Here is a 20,616-nt window from a genome sequence, read left to right on the forward strand (position 1 = left end):
GAGGGAGCTGGTAGGAACGTTGGGTTGCTCGGTCAATGGCCAGGGTCAACGGCAGCGTGTATTCCACAAATATGGCCGACTGAGGGCGGGCACAAGCAAGCCCGAGTAGGTTCAACGTTGAGTTTTATAAGGGTACCACAGGGTGACCAGCCCCTCCCCACCACCCAGCCCTGCCCCTCTGCACGATGGACAATAACCCCATGGGCTGCTGTAACCAGAAGGTTCCTACCAGTATAAAACAAACTTAATTCATACTTTGGTTTATAAAGGGTATGAAATGGGTGTAACCCAAGGGTCAGAGAAGTGGCCAGGGCTAGTGCTGAAAGCATGTCTAACAATAGCTGCTAGGCGTCAACCTTCCCACACTTCTGGTTCAACACCAGCTGCTGAAGAGCTACCCCCCCCCCCTCTCACCGGAGCGAACGCTGCAGGACATGGTTACAGGTTGCAATCAATCGCAGAGACAAGGAAGCACTCAGACCAAGCAAAGTCATCTTTCAATGCCTTTTTATTGACGCCACTTTTCCCAAGACGCATAATTGTACTTGGGTCAAAAAGCGGCGTTTCACTTGTTTCACTTTGTGCGAGTGTCCACCTTCCCTTACAGCAACTGTGTTAGCAAAAACCACACACGTGTGGAGAGGTGGTGTTGGTGGTGGGGGGGATGTGGGTGAGAATTGGGCACCGTCCCAGGGAAATGGCTCCAGCAGACAGGAGGGGGGAGGGGCAAAGTTCCAAGACACAAAACGACTTTTCTTACAGCAGCCAACATCTTTTAACAGGACGATATTCATTTGCAAGTTGCTATGAAGAGGCTATTGCGAGAGGCAATGCGCCATCAACTTAAAACCGGTAAACAAGATTCCGAAACCCGGTCTCGGGAGCAGAATCCCCGAAAAGCCGGATTCCTTCAGGAGCATGAAATAATTAAGGACTTTGTACAAAGTGGATGTTTGTCCGGACCAAGTTTTGCGAGGACAAGAAAACAAATCATTTAAGACATCGGCGTCGTCACAGGAGAGCGATCACATGAAGTTGACGGGGTAAAGTGGCTAGAGGGGGGGGTGGGGGGGGTGAAGGAGCACGCTCATCAGCCCCCAGCGCACGACTTTAGCAAGAGCCGCCCTCCACCCAAACAAGTCAACGTGGGAGGGGGGGGCACACAATGTGACGGGGGGGAGCGCTAAAATAAAATGTACAACTTTCGCAAAGAGCACAAATCTGTGAACGTGATTGCAGCAGCAGGCATGCGCACTCCTGCCTGAAACACACCCTACTCTTGTGTGTGCGCCCTGCTGGAGACTGCCCAAAGACTTGTGGGTACTCACCCAAAACTCCTAATTGCCATTCCCATTGACAACAGTTGGGGGGGGGGGGGGGACGTGGGTGGGGCAGGTGGTTTTAATACTTAAATCGACTTGTGCAGGCACAGGCAGCCAAACGATGCACAGGTGCAAGACGACGCATGCAGGTGGCTGTGTGGTGGGGGGGGGCTTCCCCACGCTCACACAGGCAGGTGACAATAACTTTTACCTTCCAAAACAGACGATAACCCATGGGCGGATGTGGTAGCCAGCCAGACTGCACACCTGTGCAAGCACCCCCCCCCCCCCCATCTACTCACGCTCAAGCGTTTAACTGCAACTCACCGCCACTACCACCACCCATGCCCCCAACCCACACCTCTCCCTCTGGGACCGCAGATTTCTCAAATTCATAACGGGAAGACTCCCGCCAGGAAAACGGTGGTCTTTATCGTAGCTACAAAACTCACGGCGCACGTGCGCGGGGCCGGAACCCGCGTTGCTCGCGAAAAACTTAAGAGGTTATAGGTCAAGAAGTCCACTTCATTAGGATATGTCCACGGAAGAGGCTGCTCCCCATAATGTATCAATGATGAACAACAAATCTGTGCGCACGATGTAGCTACTAGAGCCGTGATGTCTCCCCCATGGTCACCGGTTCCTATTCTCCCTCATCTCCCCCCCCCCGCTCCTCCCCACCGTGGTTCACAGTAAGTTTATTTCCCCATCATCTCTCTCCTCACCTCTCCCCCCCTCTCGTGTTACCGTGACGTTTGGTTTTACTTGTCGTTTCTTACCCCCCCCCCCCCCATCGTTATCATCGCTGCCCCCCTTCCCCCCGGGCACCACCACCATCTAGGCGGCTTCCTCCTCACCCTCCTCCTCAAACTCTCCCTCCTCCTCAGCCGTGGCGTCCTGGTACTGCTGGTACTCGGAGACGAGGTCGTTCATGTTGCTCTCCGCCTCGGTGAACTCCATCTCGTCCATGCCCTCGCCCGTGTACCAGTGGAGGAAAGCCTTGCGGCGGAACATGGCCGTGAACTGCTCGGAGATTCGCTTGAACAGCTCCTGCACACGCGGGGAGAGACACGGGGGGGGGGGCGGTGAGACACTTGCCGTTAAGAGGGTGGTGGAAGGCATCACACCCGGGGGTCTCTCCCGCAGCAGCAGTCTTTGTAGTCCGATTAAATCTAATTATTCCAAAACCCAAGTTGCTAATCAGAGGTAGGACAAGATAATCCTCCTGAAAGGCAGCGCTTCTCAACAGACCGCTGGCAAAGACCCAGGTTCTCCACGGGTCCTGAGACCTACTCTAAAAGGCAACAGACCCTCAAAGGGTTCCTTCCCTCGCACCTCCAATTAGTAAGGTTGGCTACGTACGTTGTGCAAAAGGTCAACATGCATACAAAGCATAGTCTCCTGCAGGCCAAGTCTCACAAACCAAGACTCAATCCCCATAAACCCACTCCGCTCCTTAGACCCTCCATGCCACAAAACCACCTTCCAAACTCCACCAAAAACAAAGATTCCCACCGCTTGGCCTTAACAGACTGTTGGAGCAAGTGCCGTTAGCGAGCAGCTATGAGGGCCGGCACGGCACACGAGGGGGTAGGTGGCAACCCACGCCCGGCCGCCTTTGTCTCCCTAGCGGCGATGTTTACACACCGGGTAGTAGCGATGTTTACACACCGCACCAGGTACCCATTTGAGGCCGGCTCGACCTCGGGGAGGCCCAGGAACAATTCAGATAAGTCACCGATGTTGGCCATGGGCGAGAATCGAACTCGTAGCGCTCCCCACCAAACTCCACCGCACGCACGCACCTGGATGGCCGTGCTGTTGCCGATGAAGGTGGCCGACATCTTGAGGCCGCGGGGCGGGATGTCGCACACGGCCGTCTTCACGTTGTTGGGGATCCACTCGACGAAGTAACTGCTGTTCTTGTTCTGAATGTTCAGCATCTGCTCGTCAACCTCCTTCATGGACATGCGGCCGCGGAAGATGGCGGCCACCGTGAGGTAGCGGCCGTGCCGCGGGTCGCACGCCGCCATCATGTTCTTGGCGTCGAACATCTGCTGGGTGAGCTCGGGCACGGTGAGCGCGCGGTACTGCTGCGAGCCGCGGCTGGTGAGCGGCGCGAAGCCCGGCATGAAGAAGTGGAGGCGCGGGAAGGGCACCATGTTGACGGCGAGCTTGCGCAGGTCGGCGTTGAGCTGGCCCGGGAAGCGCAGGCAGGTGGTGACGCCGCTCATGGTGGCCGACACCAGGTGGTTGAGGTCGCCGTAGGTGGGCGTCGTGAGCTTGAGGGTGCGGAAGCAGATGTCGTAGAGAGCCTCGTTGTCGATGCAGTACGTCTCGTCCGTGTTCTCCACCAGCTGGTGGACCGACAGCGTCGCGTTGTACGGCTCCACCACCGTGTCGGATACCTGTGCGGACAAGAACGAGCGAGTGGGTGAGTGGACAAGCGCGGTGGGACAGCAGGTCATGGGTCAGGAGGATTAAACTATTGAGAAACATTTTGCCAGGCAAGGGCCCACCACCGTGCTATGTAGCGCTTTTTCAGAAGCGATCTGGCCACAAATGATCGCACGACAAAGTTGTGGCTTAACACGTGGAACTTGATGGCAGTCAAATACTCTTAAACGCGTGACGTTGATTATAAACTAGGGTTAGGCGAGCGTGAAGTCGAGCATCAGACCAAGAACTCGAGTCTCCTTGTCCTCTAAGAATGTCCAAGCACCCACCCCCCAGTACCACTTGCCTTGTGGGCACACAACGCCACCGCAAATGTTAATTGTAATTTATATAAATCTAATTACTTATCCAGGAAGCCACGGCAAGTCTTTTCAGAGGGTTCTGCTACTGGGTTTTTATTCTAGAGGGTGTTCAGCCAATTGAGTGTTTGTTGTGCACGTGGGAGAACATCCAGAGCACAGCAGGTGGGCAACATCCCCATACAGCTGGAAACAGACGAAGCAGGGTACAGGGTACAGAGTCGCACCTTGATATCTACGGCAAGAGAGTTTCATCGCAACGTTAGTGTGAGCCCCCTCGCTTCCAGCGCTGGATTACAGGCCACATGCAGCAGCATCACCACCACAACTACCACCACACAATGTGGGACCTCAGTACCATCACCTTTCACAACCACAGACCTTCTATCTAGTGCCTCTCACCTTGGGGGAGGGTACAACACCAAAGGTGTCCATGATGTGGTCAGGGTTATAGTAACAGTAACTAAAGCACTAGTGGTATCTCACCTTGGGAGAGGGCACCACGCTGAAGGTGCTCATGATGCGGTTGGGGTTATAGTATCAGTACTATAGGACGATACTGATACTTGTACTATAGTCTTACCTTGGGGGAGGGCACCACACTGAAGGTGTTCATGATGTGGTCGGGGTTATAGTAACAGTAGCTAAAGCACTAGTGGTATCTCACCTTGGGAGAGGGCACCACGCTGAAGGTGTTCATGATGGGGTCGGGGTTATAGCAACTCAAGCACTAGTGGCATCTCACCTTGGGAGAGGGCACCACGCTGAAGGTGTTCATGTTGTGGTCGGGGTTATAGTAACTAAAGCACTAGTGGCATCTCACCTTGGGGGAGGGCACCACACTGAAGGTGTTCATGTGGTCAGGGTTATAGTAACAGTAGCTAAAGCACTAGTGGCATCTCACCTTGGGAGAGGGCACCACGCTGAAGGTGTTCATGATGCGGTCGGGGTACTCCTCGCGGATCTTGCTGATGAGCAGGGTGCCCATGCCCGAGCCGGTGCCGCCGCCCAGCGAGTGCGTCAGCTGGAAGCCCTGCAGGCAGTCGCAGCTCTCCGCCTCCTTGCGCACCACGTCCAGCACCGAGTCCACCAGCTCGGCGCCCTCCGTGTAGTGGCCCTTGGCCCAGTTGTTACCCGCACCGCTCTGGCCTGCAGTGCGGTTGGGGTGGGCAGACAGGAGCGCAGGAAGCGGACGGTAAGAGGACGCGCAGAGAGGGTGGGCGGTGCCGCATTAGCCAGATGTTGACCAACTCGCCTGGTGCGCAGGAGGTCGTGGGTTTGATCACGACCCTGACGATGCCTGCTGTGAGTTTGAAGTTTGCGTGTCTCTCACTGTGGTCACGTGGAGTTCTGCTCCATCACCCCCCCCCCCCCACATTTAGAATCGATGTCACGTATTTACAGAGTATTTGACCGCTATTAATTTGCACGTGACAGGCTACTTCGCCGAGTAATCAGTTGTGGGGGCCAGGTCTCTTCTAAAACGAGAGCTACGTAGCTTAGTGGGCCTTGCCTGGTTAAATATAAAGTTTTACTTTAAACACTTTGACAAAGCAGGTGGGTGGTGGGGGGGAAATGGACAGAATGACATCAAACCAAGGGAGGTGAAAAACAAAATGTGCAAGACAATGTGAGAACGATACAGGCGAGGTGGACAACAGGTAGACCCACACACGGGTCAAACAAACAAGGGTGGGCGGAGGGGGATGGACAATGGGTGAAAGGAGACCCGTACAAGACACGAGACAGTTTTTAACATTGGAGATGCGGAAATGAAATGGTGTAAAGCAGCCGGACAATGGGTAGCAAGGAGAGCGATCACGTGAGCAAGGAGAGACGACCACTCACCGAAGACAAAGTTGTCTGGGCGGAACATTTGCCCGAATGGTCCGGACCTCACCGAGTCCATCGTGCCAGGCTCGAGATCCACGAGGATGGCCCTGGGAACGTACTTCCCACCTGAGTCGGGGAGTGCGGAGAGAGAGCGAGAAATGAAATCGTGGTCAGCAACAGCATAGAAGGGAAATAATAAAAATAAAAACATAATAAAGTAATTCTCACGACGTTTTGGCCACAACGCAAGCAGCCGTCCTCAGGTGAAGAACAGGTCTGTCGGAAAGACAGCGTCAGACGCTGTCTTCCCCGACGGGTTAAGTCCAACACTTGTGCCGTACCACACCTTGCTCCTGACAAGCCGGGGGACGATGGGCTCCTCCTTGACGAGGGAGTTCCACAACATTCATGCAGTGGACCCACCAACCCTCACTGCCTTCTGTGCTGGATTACAGGCATGCATAGCCGCAATCATCTGCTTAGTGATAATAAAGTAGAATGTGATGTAACGCATCATGTCCGGTCACTCCCGAGAGACCGAGAGGCGTGGGAAACCAGACGAACGGGGGAAGGAAGCCAATTGCCCAAGCTCTGTGGCCCTATAGCAGTGGTTCTTTACCTGGGATGTATCATGCACCTCCAGGTAAACAAGATGTCCTTTCTGGGAGGTGCAAAACAAGCCAGATTGTGTTAGAAGGTAAATAAGCGAAAACAAAAAGTAAGCACGTGCAACGCAAGTACAACTACTTTGTTTCAAACCGATGCATTTATTACCACTATAAATGGTTTTACAATTGAGAACCCAAGGGGGTGGAAGGCTGCAGTAACGGTTAGGAACCACAGCCCTATAGTACAGCAGCTGTTCGCCTAACAGTGGGATGCTTGGCTAACGGCGTTCGAGAATGTGCAGATCGATGGGTTCATAATGGCCGTGTCGGTGTCAACTGTGAATGCCGCAAGCGGTGTATTCAATATTCTCTCGATTAGAATAAACACCGCCACCCTCCTCACCACCCTGTATTTTTAAAACCATCGTTGGGAGGGAAATCTCATAATCTGGGAGAAACGTCTTCCTGAAGTTCATCGTTCAGAATAATCTTCCAGTCGACATCTACCCATTTATTGCAGCGCATTCATCATCTGGAACATTCCTCCCCGCCGGTAAAATATTCCCCAGATTAGAAAGACTTTATTTTAATTGCCCCAAGAGACTTCCATCTCAAGAGCATCTTTAATTATCCAGCGATTATACAGCAACCACCAGAACGGAGCTCACAACTGCAGCGTTTCCAGGACACGGCCATTACAAACACCCCCCCCCCACGGCTCATTACGCATGAGCTCATCAGTGCCGCCTCTAAGCACACTCATCGTATTTAACCCGCGAGAGAAAGGGGCCCTTCTCTCTCCCGCAGTGAGTCACCAATCACGTGCTCACTCATTCGAGGTTCTTTACAAAACGTTTGGGGGTCGGTGGGCCGCTTTTTTTGGTTTCTACGCTCACACAACCTGGCCTCAGTCAAGCTACTCCCCAACCACATTGTCCAGCATCAGCTCGGCTCGTGCAAACAGCAGCCACACATTCTACACGCTCGCAAGCGCAAAGACCCCCCCCCCCATATAGCCTTGAAGACTCTTGGGGCCTAGTGCTGTTAGAGCAAGCACCTATATATATGAAGGCACACGGCACACAAGATGGGTGTCTAGCAGCACCCTCGGCCGCCTTTGTCTCCCAGCGCTGATGTTACACCCACTGCACAAGGCACTTATTTAAGGCCAAGGCGACACCACAACCACACACGCTCACATTCACATACCTCGCACGCAAACCGACACACAAGCTCCCCACACCACAAAGACACTGCTGTTCACCGACACCCCCAAGATTTGAAGGGCTCGCTTTATTAGCGTGCCAGTCACACTGCTCAGCAGGCGACATGGGTCAAGCAAGGGAGGTTTTGTAAGAGGCAAGGAATCCACTGCAAATTTACATTGGGTTCAGTGTTCGTTTTAACACCTCCATTGCAGTTTGTGGTAGGGCAAGTGTATCATCGAAACAGAGGCCGTGTGGTTGGTACTGACGTGGCCATTACGAGACCAAGCGGAGGTCTTTATGGGACGTGGCGCCGGTGTTTGACGTGGCTATTATGAACCCGTAGACTCCAGCGTCAAAGGCTCACAAACCCTGGACCCCCTGCTAAAATAAGTCCATGCCCGACAGGCCCATGATGATCACGTGAGACATCCGGAGAACACGTCAACTCAGGATGTCAATATCGCTGGCTCGGCACCTGCAACACAGCCATTATGACCTCCCACACCCCTCCAATAATAGACAAGCAGACCCAGGATCTCAGCAGTGTTGCCTTGTCTCCATCACAGCCATCAAGAGCCCTCAAGCAGAGATGAAGATTCTGAGATTGCAGCTAGGATCCTCCTGTGGTAGTAGCTCAGCAACTGAGACTGGCATTTTGAACACCCCCTGGCCGACACTCAGACCTGGGGCTTGAAATCAGGACTGGGTGGAGGTATGGCCGTCTTTGACAAGGCCCCAGAAGTATGGCTCATAGCCATGCGCCCCCCCCCCCCCCCAGTGTGTACGTGCGAGACACGGCCACTGAGCCCCCCTCACCCTGCGCCTCATTGTAGTAGACGTTGATTCTCTCCAGTTGCAGGTCGCTGTCGCCCCTGTAGGTGCCCGTGGGGTCGATTCCGTGCTCATCACTGATCACCTCCCAGAACTGCAGTCAGAAGGGGGGTGGTGGAGAGAGGGGTATGGAGGGTGTGGGAGGACAAGATGACAAGCAAATTTAAAAACATGACCCAACACGTCATAGCAAGTCACAACCACCCTCGGTTAAACTTGTCGAGTTTGGCCACCGAGTATTGCCAGCAAAGCTAACAGTGCGTAACACGGTGGGTGGAACAGCAGCAGCAGCGGGGCAGGGAAATCGGCATTCATGCCGCAGCCAACAAATATTTGGGGGAGGGGCACAGGGGGTGGAACGCTCTGACATTGGCCAGAAATTCACAACCACAACTTTAAAATGTTCTCATTAACCAACGATTGCACAACTCCTCACAGTCCAGAGTTAAGGGCCCCAACTCCACGCGCCGAGGAGAACGGGTGTTTGTGCCTTTGCCGTGTAAGCAAGCCAGGTGAGCGGGCAGCTCAGTGAATAAGACGAGCCGGTTTTAATCTGCGAGAGCAACAGCATGTGCTGGCGACGGGCGCAAGCCAGCACATGACCGAGCCTCAAGACAACGCCATTTCTTCCCCCCCCCTCACCACTAAAAACCACCCAAAATCACACCTCATCTTACAGTAGAGGCTGCCAACACAGCACCCTCTTCATGAGGCCGTCTTACACAACACCGAAAACCACACACGCCTCCAGCATCTGGCAGCAGACCAGCAGAGATTCAAGCAAACCCGACTCTGCTGATCAAGGCAGGTATGCATTTCCGCAGAGGATGTGGCCAAAATAGGATGAGTAACAAATCACCACCAATTATTTGCTTAAGCACAGATAGAGAACACACTTTGACAAAGCTGCTAACACTTTCCGCAATGACCTAAATTATTGTCAACCTACACAGGGTTAGGTAGAGTTGTATTTAAGCAGTTGCACCCTTTATACCACGTCTTAAGTCCATTCAACTCAAGGGCACAAATCGATTAGAGATTCCACAAGTCAGCAATCGATTATCGATTCGTGTAATTTCAGGAATAAGTGCACGTGTGGGCACAGGCAAACAGACAAGCCTAAGTCACCATGTGGTGCATGTGCCCCACTTCAGTTAAAGGTACAGCCCTGCAATTGCCTCCACACATCACTGCAAGGAGCACTAGAGGTTACTCAGTGTACTCTTCCACACCCGACTGGAGACGTGTCAGACGGTGAGCCAACTCGCACTCCACCCCAACACAACACATTAGTATCCTGCTGCTGGGTGAACGTGGGGGAGTTGAAGTGTGGGGGAAATAAAACAAAAACTTACCCCATTGCTTTAACCGACAAAACACGCGGAACCAAGCGGAACCGGTGACAGATAAGACCACAGAAAGTCCGGTGTGCTAACCACCACAAGGCCACCGTCAGCCCCCCCACCGCCTAACCCGTCTCGGTTAAAGACCGAAGGATTATTATTCGTGGCCGAACATTTCTACGTGGCAAAACTGGGTAACCAGTTGCGTTTTACCTTCCCCCCCCCCGCCCCCATCTGTTACCGGCCATGCAAAGCAATTGGGGGGGTGCAGTACCCAGTACCCACCAACAACCATATTGGGGACTGGTGGGCAGGTCATGGTTGTTAGGGGGTGAATTAGCAACCAACAGCAGTGGTGCCACTCAAGATTGGGAGGGGGGGGGGTAGAATGCAGAAGACGGCTGCCGCTCCAACGCTGCTCCCATTGCACAAAGGCTGCTGGCGCCCGGGCCCCGTAGGGAAGGGACGGAAGGAGGAGGGGGGGTGGAAAGTCCGCAAAGATTAAACCATCCCTCTAACGTGTGCCACCGCAAGTGTTAGACGGGCCGCGACGACTCCCCCGTGGATTTATAAAAAGACGAGGAGGAATCCATCGCTCTCGCCAACTTGCTCTACTGTACACACGACTGGTGCCATGAGTTTCGATTTAAAGCTTTCGTGACTGCAGGGATTCATCTTCTTGGTTCTTTCGGTAAAGTCACGTAGAGAAGGGAAGTAATAAAATAATAAAAAATAATAAAATAATTCAGGCGCTGTCGCCCCAACAGACCTGGTTTTCACCCAAGGACGGCTGCTTGCGAAGTGGTTGAAACGTCGTGAGAATGATTTTATTATTTTATTACTTCCCTTCTACGTGACTTTCCCGAAAGAACCAAGAAGATGGTGCCATGAGCTTCAGCCTTGCCAGATGCAGACACAAATGGGAAGACTAAGAAAGCGCCCGTCAGCGTGCAACTGTGGTCACCAAGAACATGACCACATGCCCAATTCGCATAAGCAATGGTGCAGGCAGGCAGTGTTAAAACTACACCACTCCTGCCGAAAATTCTGGCTGGGTCACCACAACCCTCAATGTAAAATTCAGAGTTGTTGTTCCGCCATTACACAGACAAATGAGCCACGGCCAATCCACTGCTGGATTAAGGCTTTCAGACCAGGTGGTGCTGCAACCTCCCACAATCCTGCAAAGCAACAATCCATCGAGCCATCTGCATACGAACGGATCTAAAGGTCCCACTCAGACGCAGTCCCATTTATTGGCTGCAATCCAGAAGATTCTGTCCCTCATCCATTACCAGCAGTATCATGTCCCTGCCCCAAGCAAACTCGCCTTTCTTCCTAATGTGGATGTAATTAACCCGTGTAATGTTCCAATCTATGGAAAATGGGGAATTTCCACCACCAACTAAGGGCTACTAACAGAGGATTAAAATATTGTCCAATATTATTCGAAATAAAAATCGATTCATTATGAATGTCACCGTGGGACTTGCAGAGGTCACGGGGTTCACAATTCCCATGTCAGTGGAATGGCCCTTCTGGAACAAAGCAATCGATTTCGTGAATGCATCGCCACACCTCTTTCTAAAAAAATCCAACCCTCTCACTGCACCAACAAACCAAGGAGGAGGGCTTCAGTAACCACCAACCAAAAACCCATTGGCGCCACTCCGCCCAAAACAGAGATGCCCCTGGACACCAAACGAGAAGAGAGACGGGCTTGAATTAGGGCGTGAATAATTCAAGCGGTGCAACGCCGCGGGCGTGGAGACAGCACGACACGAGCCGAGAGAGAGCGTGATTGTGTGGTCGTGTTCTCCGCGTTGGGTAAACGCCGAGCGCCGTGTCCGGTCACGCACGGGCTGCCACTCTACCGCGAGTCGGCACGCAGAGACGACGCCGCCAACAGCAGCCGGGGACTGGAGCAGACGCCATCATTAACGCCGATGGGGGGGGGGGGTGACAATCGGCCACACCGCCTACTACAAGCCCTGCTGCAGCCTTGTACCCTTTTGGTTCGATTGTTACAATTGTTTAAAAATAAAAAAATGGTGTCTGATGAAACAAAGTTGTACTTAACGTGCCCCTGCTCAATTTATTTGGAGGATTTACCGTCTAAAAAAAATTCTGTCCATTTCTCGCACCGCCGGGGAGGGCATCTCGCTCCCCAGGGGGGTTAAGAGGAACCACCGTACTAGACTGTCAGTGTTCCATCAGGCGTGTTGAACATTCACAGATGTAACTGCTGCAGGTCACCACACCACCCATTACGATTCAATTTCTCACTCGGCTTCACTGCACCGTCGTTTCGCCTCTTCCCCCACCCCCCAAGTTCTTATAATATCCTTGCACAATTCAAGACACGTTCCGTATTAATAACTCAATCTATTATAGCTCCCCCCCCCCCCCCAAGAGGTTGCTGCTTGCCGATTGGTCGGCTCCGCAACACCATGAAAATAATATCACCCATGGTCCATCGACTGGAAGCTGTCAAGGCATCGGAGCACCATACACAGGCCCTGCTGAGCGAGGGCCTCCACACCGTCACAGGTTCAACCACGCCGATCGCTGGAAGCAAGCGCACAATTCACGGCTCAGCACTGCGCGTGGTGGACTACAGGGTGGTCAACCTCTACCACAATTCACGGCTCCGCACTGCGCGTGGTGGACTACAGGGTGGACAACCTCTACCACAATTCACGGCTCAGCACTGCGCGTGGTGGACTACAGGGTGGACAACCTCTACCACAATTCACGGCTCCGCACTGCGCGTGGTGGACTACAGGGTGGTCAACCTCTACCACAATTCACGGCTCAGCACTGCGCGTGGTGGACTACAGGGTGGTCAACCTCTACCACAATTCACGGCTCCGCACTGCGCGTAGTGGGCTACAGGGTGGACAACCTCTACCCCCCCTCCCTCCAGAAGACGCCTATAGCCCAGCGAGAGGTGAGGTAGTAGTCCACCACCCTATGGGAGGCACCTTCCGCCAGCAGCGGGGTGACCCTTACGCTTGCAGGGCTGCGCTCTAACCGTGTCGCACGTCTGCATACAGCAGCGATGGCTGCTGCTGGTGGTGGTGGGGCGTGACGGTGACAAGAGGCCCCGTGCATTGTCAAATGAAAGCGACGATGATGTCACCGTGGATGCGGTCATGCTCGAGCAGCTGTTCGGGCCCCTGCCGCCCCTCCCAATCACAAAACAACCTTCCCTGCCCCACGGCCCATTACACAGACTGCGTCATAAACTAGGTACCACTTTGCGGTAATAAAACGGCGTCCGTGTGGACGCAAGCGAGACTTTGCCCCCGTTATAAATGCGGCATGCTACGATGCTCAGCGCATAAGCAGCTAACTGTGCAAGCACGTAGAAGCTTACGAGTAAATACGGCGATCGAAAATTGAATAAATATCGTAACACGTTTACAATTATGCCCGTTGATAAAAATAAAATTTATGTAATTGATAATAATTTACGGCAAAGTGTCAATAGACTGCCGGGTATTGACGATGGCCTCGCCCGAGTGGTACAGCTCACGAGATCCGGCCGACGACGATTACACTTCACCACGGATGTCCGTGGGGGTTGCACCCCAGAATATCACTCGCCGCTAATGTTACTCGCTGCTAATGTTACCGTAGTCACCGCTAATGTTACCGTAGTCACCGCTAATGTTACTCGCTGCTAATGTTACCGTAGTCACCGCTAATGTTACCGTAGTCGCGAGCTCAGGTCGCCGAGTTCATGTCGCAGTGCGCTAACCACACTGCGACACAGATCCAACACCACCAGATGTAACGCCCCAAATATAATTTTTTAGACGATTGTATTGATAGGAGAGGCTGATGATGCGCTGCCGTTTAGCATCTTGTATATAAACTAAAGCTAACAAAATTATCAGCCACAGAAAATTAAGCCGTGGAGTGGCGGAATGTCCCAAAGGGCATCCGTGGAGAACTAGAATTGCTACGTCGCAAGGGGCTTTGGCGTGGCAGACGATCATCCAGCAGTGGATCGAGCACAGCCTTTTAATGCTCAATAGAAACCACGGCACGGCGGGTCAGACACGTGGCTGTTTGACACAATGGGGGGGGGGGGCACCACTCCTCCCATTGTTATTTCAATACCGACACAAAAACCCCCACCACCGTGTATCATTAAACCTTAAAATTGTGAATTCCAATCAGGGGTAAAAATAAAAAAACATCGAATTAAACGGATGCGAGTTCGTCGAATCGTCACCAAAAACCAAACCTATAACGGTTCATTAAAGATTTTTTAAAAAAGTGTTAAACAATTAGCGGTCTTTTGTAATGGCTGTGCGCGTCAGTCAGCAGCGCACGAACCACCACCACGCCCCTCACACACCAAGGGACAAATCCCTCACGAAGTGCCGCTTGCTAGCAAACGTTAGCGGTGTAAAATCTCAGCAAGATTCGCTTCATTAAACATATTAAAGGAAGATTCGAGGCAGCGGTGTCGCAACCGGCGCTAGACAATGGGGGGGGGGAGCTGCAGCCATTTTCCCGCCAGCGCCATTTGAGGGGACCACTTCGCCCCGTTAGATTTAATTTAAAACGTCGAATATACCGCGCGTTTTGTTAACGACGATAGTGCGTTCGTTACTGAAGCATTTGTTCTATACGGGGGTGGTAAAAACAATCCGATCGCATGAGGTAAAACATTTTATTTAACGCGCCCCTCCGCCGTCGGATATTAACATGGCGGACTTTTGGCGCGGTTTTTCAACGGGGTTCAGAGAAGAAATTGAATAAAATAATGTTTTTAAAAAATCTAAACGCATTTGGATTAACGTCGTCAATTCACGGTTATAATATTTTCTATCGTGCAAATTAAACTATTGCGTTTTACCGTTGATTTTTGGAGCAAATACAGCAACGTTAATTTACATGCGACAGAGAAATCATCCGCCGCGCTGTTAATCCGCGCATAAAAAGTAGCGCGCTCGCTCTGCAACGCCGATTGCAATGTGGTAAATACCTCAACAATGCATTATCCCCTACATTTAGCACCCACATTGAGCAATAAAAAGCATTACAATTGTAATATTTAACGCAATTTAAGCCCCATTCGTTTCCCCCGAACGAATGTGCATTTACCTTGGAGCCGATCTGGTTGCCGCACTGGCCCGCCTGCAAGTGAACGATTTCACGCATTTTCTCTTAATTTGTTTAACTTAATTTATACGTAAAAAAGAATTTGCTCTTCACTGATGTTGTTGTTGCACAGCAGACCAGGCGACCCAGATCACCTCTCCCAACCGCAGCGAGGACAATGAAAGTGAAGATGCCTTCCCCTTAAATAGGGCACGCCCGGGCGATACCATCTCAATTCGATGGCAATTTTTTTTTTAAATACACAATTCTTGACTAAACAACAAAATCACTATACCACAACGTTGCTATGTTTTTACATATTAAAAAATTATATAGGTTATTTCTTACAACATTTACAAGTCAGTAAGTTTACAAAAAAAATGCCAAAAACATTCAAGTCCCCCCCCCCTTCTCAATTGCAGTAATGAGATAATGGTATAGCCCGCTTTACATCCGGGGCAATACCGCCGCGTCACGTGATCTTCGCTCACGCGCCCCGAATGGCGATACGGTGACGCAGCGCCAGAATCGAATCGTAATGATATCTGCGATTAGAAAATCGATTCCGTTTGGGATTCGTGCGGAATGTACGATGATAGAATCGATTTAATGATTAGCAGAAGCAGAAGGAATCGATTCCAGCCGGTGTCCGCTTTGCGCTGAGTGGGCGGGGGTCGGGGTAGGGGGGAAGAGCGGAACCGGTTCCATTGTAACGTAAATAAATAAATATTCATGGAACCGGTTCCAATGCAAACTCACGCTTGGGTGGGGCGGAACCGGTTCCCATGGGGTTTCAATGGTCGTAGAGGGCCCATTGAGGTTCATTGTCTTCGTGTGAGTAAACATCCTTTATTTAACCATGCGAGAGGAGAGTCCTTTATTTAACCATGGGATGGGATAGTCCTTTATTTAACCATGTGACAGCCGTGTCCTTTATTTAACCATGCGAGAGGAGAGTCCTTTATTTAACCATGGGATGGGATAGTCCTTTATTTAACCATGTGACAGCCGTGTCCTTTATTTAACCATGCGAGAGGAGAGTCCTTTATTTAACCATGGGATGGGATAGTCCTTTATTTAACCATGTGACAGCCGTGTCCTTTATTTGACCATGTGAGATGTGAGTCCTTTATTTACCCATGGGATGGGATAGTCCTTTATTTAACCATGCGAGTTGTGAGTCCTTTATTTAACCATGGGATGGGGTAGTCCTTTATTTAACCATGCCAGAGGCGAGTCCTTTTTTTAACCATGCGAGATGTGAGTCCTTTATTTAACCATGGGATGGGAGTGTCCTTTATTTAACCATGTGAGATGTGAGTCCGATATTTAACCTTGTAAGGGCCTATTGCGATGAATTGTCTCGTGTGACTGACGGTCTTTATTCAACCTTGTGAGGGCCATTGAGGTTAGTTGTTCTCTTGTGAGTCTGCGTCCTTTATTTAACCATGTCTCGTGCGACTGGCGGTCCTTATTTAACCTTGTGAGGCCCTATTGCGATTGTTTATTGTTATTGAGGTCCTTTATTTAACCACGTGAGGGGTCATTGAGATGCATATTCTGTTGTGAGGTACGTCCTTTATTTAACCATGTAAGTACCTCTTTAGATTGCCTGTTATGACCGGCGTCTTTAATTTAACCTTGTTAATGCCTATTGAGAGTCACCGTCTGTAGTGAGTTACGTCCTTTATTGAACCATGTAATAACCCATTGAGATTCACCATCTCTAGTGAGTGATGTCCTTTATTGAACCATGTAATAACCCATTGAGATTCACCATCTCTAGTGAGTGATGTCCTTTATTGAACCATGTAATAACCCATTGAGATTCACCATCTCTAGTGAGTGACGTCCTTTATTGAACCATGTAATAACCCATTGAGATTCACCATCTCTAGTGAGTTACGTTCTTTATTTAACCATGTAATAACCCATTGAGATTCACCATTTCTAGTGTCTGATGTCCTTTATTGAACCATTTAATAACCCATTGAGATTCACCATCTCTAGTGAGTGATGTCCTTTATTGAACCATGTAATAACCCATTGAGATTCACCATCTCTAGTGAGTGACGTCCTTTATTGAACCATGTAATAACCCATTGAGATTCACCATCTCTAGTGAGTGACGTCCTTTATTGAACCATGTAATAACCCATTGAGATTCACCATCTCTAGTGAGTGATGTCCTTTATTGAACCATGTAATAACCCATTGAGATTCACCATCTCTAGTGAGTGACGTCCTTTATTGAACCATGTAATAACCCATTGAGATTCACCATCTCTAGTGAGTGACGTCCTTTATTGAACCATGTAATAACCCATTGAGATTCACCATCTCTAGTAACTGACGTCCTTTAGGGTGGGGCTGGGAGAGGAGGGGAGAGTAGGGAGGGTGGGGAGGGGCTGGGTGGGGAGGGTGGGGCTGGGTGGGGAGGGAGGGGAGGGTGGGGCTGGGTGGGGAGGGTGGGGCTGGGTGGGGGGTGGGAGGGGTGGGGCTGGGTGGGGAGGGGCTGGTCACCCCGTGGTGCCCTTATAAATCTCAACGTTTCACCTACTCACGCCGGCTTGTGCCCGCCCTCACAGTCGGGCATATTTGCGGAATACACCACGCCGCCGTTGACCCTGCAGGCCATTGACCGAGCAACCCGACGTTCCTACCAGCTCCCTCCGCAGGAGGAATGTGCTTTAGTTGACCAGGTAAGGCGCACTGAGCTGCCAATGTCGCTCTTTAGCAGAAGCGACCTGGCCGTCACGGAATGAGAGCTCAACGAAAGTGTCTCATCGAGTGGAAATTGCGACCAGCAGCCAAATATTCTGAGCGCGTGTTGATCGATGTGGGGGGAGGACCTGCAGGAGAAAATTCCACGCAACCAAGGAGAGCGAGACGCAGACTGCAAATATACAGCAGCAGCAGGCATTGACAGGGACGGGATCGAACCCACGACCTCCTGCGTACTCTGAGACGTGTACTCTGACACGTGATCTCTGACAGGCGCAAGCACGCTGTGTCCATGGCGAGACAGAACGCCGATCGAAACACGACGAGGCCAGAGAATGAGAATCCCCGCGTGTGTGTCCGTGTGTGTGTATCGGTGTGTGTGTGTCCGTGTGTGTGTATCCGTGTGTGTGTATCGGTGTGTGTGTGTCCGTGTGTGTGTGTCCGTGTGTGTGTGTGGTGATAGCAGTAGGGGGAGCGGTAGTGTGGCGGTTAGCGCGCTGCGCTCACGGCCAACACCGGTGACGATTATCTGAACCGGTCTTGGGCCTCCCCTAGGTCGACTCAGCCTCAAATGATTACCCGGTGCAGTGTGTAGTAAATATCGCCACTGGGGAGACAAAGGCGGCCGGGCGTGGTGTTGGCCACTCGCCACCCTCGTGTGCCACAGTGCCGGCCTTTCTAGGTGCTACTCGCTAACAGCACTTGCCCCAACAGTCTGCCAGGGGGATCTTTGTCTTTGTGTCCGTGTGTTGTGACGGCCGCAGCAGCAGCAGCAGCTGTCAGCAGTGACGGTTGCCCCAGGGGACTCGACAATAGCCCCGCCCACCACCACGTGGTCACGCGCAGCCGCGGCCTCCGTCGCGTGACGCGCAGGACGCGTCACCGGCGAGCACGTGGCACGGCCTCGAATACAGTCGCAATGCACGATTGCAATGCACGATTGCAATGCACGATTTCAATGCACAGTTGCAATGCACAGCTGAAATGCACAGTTGCAATGCACAGTCGCAATGCACAGTTGCAATGCACGATTTCAATGCACGATTTCAATGCACGATTGCAATGCACGATTGCAATGCACAGTTGCAATGCACAGTTGCAATGCACAGTTGCAATGCACAGTTGCAATGCACAGTTGCAATGCACAGTTGCAATGCACAGTTGCAATGCCCAGTTGCAATGCACAGTTGCAATGCCCAGTTGCAATGCACGATAGCAACGCGCGATTCACGATTGGAATGCACGATCGGAATGCACAGTTGCAATGCACGATTGTGATGCAGTTGCAATGCGCAATGCACAGTCTGTGCCACAGACGTGCACGGGACCACGTGCATACAGCAAGGTGCAGCCAGTTGACGACTGACCCATCGACTCACGCACAGAGACCCATCGACTCACGCACAGAGATCCATCGACTCACGCACAGAGACCCATCGACTCACACAGAGACCCATCGACTCACGCAGAGACCCATAGACTCACACACATAGACCTATCGACTCACCACACAGAGACCCATCGACTCACGCACAGAAACCCATCGACTCACTCAGAGACCCATAGACTCACACGCAGAGACCCATCGACTCACGCAGAGACCCATAGACTCACACACATAGACCTATCGACTCACCACACAGAGACCCATCGACTCACGCACAGAGACCCATCGACTCACGCACAGAGACCCATCGACTCACGCACAGAGACCCATCGACTCACGCACAGAGACCCATCGACTCACGCACAGAGACCCATCGACTCGCGCACAGAGACCCATCGACACACACAGAGACCCATCGACTCGCGCACAGAGACCCATCGACTCACGCATAGAGACCCATAGACTCACACATAGACCTATCGACTCACGCACAGAGACCCATCGACTCACGCACAGAGACCCATCGACTCACGCATAGAGACCCATAGACTCACGCACAGAGACCCATCGACTCACGCAGAGACCCATAGACTCACACACATAGACCTATCGACTCACCACACAGAGACCCATCGACTCACGCACAGAGACCCATCGACTCACGCACAGAGACCCATAGACTCACACACATAGACCTATCGACTCACGCACAGAGACCCATCGACTCACGCACAGAGACCCATCGACTCACGCACAGAGACCCATCGACTCACGCATAGAGACCCATAGACTCACGCACAGAGACCCATCGACTCACGCACAGAGACCCATCGACTCACGCACAGAGACCCATCGACTCACGCACAGAGACCCATCGACTCACGCACAGAGACCTATCAACTCACCACACAGAGACCCATCGACTCACGCATAGAGACCCATAGACTCACACACATAGACCCATCGACTCACACACAGAGACCCATCGACTCACGCACAGAGACCCATAGACTCACGCACAGAGACCCATCGACTCAGACCCATCGACTCACGCACAGAGACCCATCGACTCACGCTCAGTGACGCGATCTCAGAGGTAACTCTGTGATGTCCACTTCCGTGGGCCCCGTTGTGTGTTTGACCAGAGGCGTCCATTGTCGGCGGTCCTGAGCCACTACTGGAAATTCCACATTACCACGATGGGGGATCCACTCTCCTCACGAGATGCCCACGCTGTAACGTCACATTGAACACACGTACAGTATGGTGCGGTCGTTTTTTGAATAAAACACATTTCACATTTATTAAAAACGAACAAATCAGCCACAATGCACCCCGCCACCCAGAATGCACCACGCCACAGACCCTCCCCCACCTCTCGCCCCTCCCGCGGTCAGCAGCTCTTGAGCTTGGCCCGAGTCCTGGAAGGGCGATCAGCACCGGGCGGGGGTAGGGGAGGGGTGGGCTTGCCAGGTGTTGTAGGCGT

At 52.0% G+C, this 20,616-nt stretch overlaps 1 protein-coding gene across 1 annotated transcript; it reads right to left on the reverse strand.

The window, feature by feature from the left end:
* Positions 1 to 490: 490 nt before the first annotated feature.
* Positions 491 to 15,211, reverse strand: LOC144740340 (tubulin beta-4B chain-like). Its single transcript, XM_078623212.1, has 6 exons — positions 15,023 to 15,211; positions 8,544 to 8,652; positions 5,927 to 6,037; positions 4,983 to 5,227; positions 3,128 to 3,730; positions 491 to 2,372 (listed from the first exon to the last, which is right to left on the reverse strand). The coding sequence occupies exons 1-6, from the start codon at positions 15,077 to 15,079 to the stop codon at positions 2,160 to 2,162; spliced, it is 1,338 nt and encodes a 445-aa protein (XP_078479338.1). The 5' UTR covers positions 15,080 to 15,211; the 3' UTR covers positions 491 to 2,159.
* Positions 15,212 to 20,616: the final 5,405 nt, after the last annotated feature.

The sequence above is a fragment of the Lampetra planeri genome, unplaced genomic scaffold (genome assembly GCF_965212315.1).
Source record: "Lampetra planeri unplaced genomic scaffold, kcLamPlan1.2.h2 scaffold_207, whole genome shotgun sequence".
Taxonomy (NCBI): domain Eukaryota; kingdom Metazoa; phylum Chordata; class Hyperoartia; order Petromyzontiformes; family Petromyzontidae; genus Lampetra; species Lampetra planeri.

What these genes read in the sequence shown, in the direction of transcription:
- LOC144740340 (XM_078623212.1), bottom strand. Translation starts at nt 15,079, where the DNA reads ATGCGTGAAATCGTTCACTTGCAGGCGGGCCAGTGCGGCAACCAGATC. An exon ending in GCAACCAGATCGGCTCCAAG is followed by an intron (nt 8,653 to 15,022) that starts GTAAATGCACAT and finishes TTCTGACTGCAG; the next exon opens with TTCTGGGAGGTGATCAGTGA. An exon ending in CCCAGACAACTTTGTCTTCG is followed by an intron (nt 5,228 to 5,926) that starts GTGAGTGGTCGT and finishes ACCGCACTGCAG; the next exon opens with GCCAGAGCGGTGCGGGTAAC.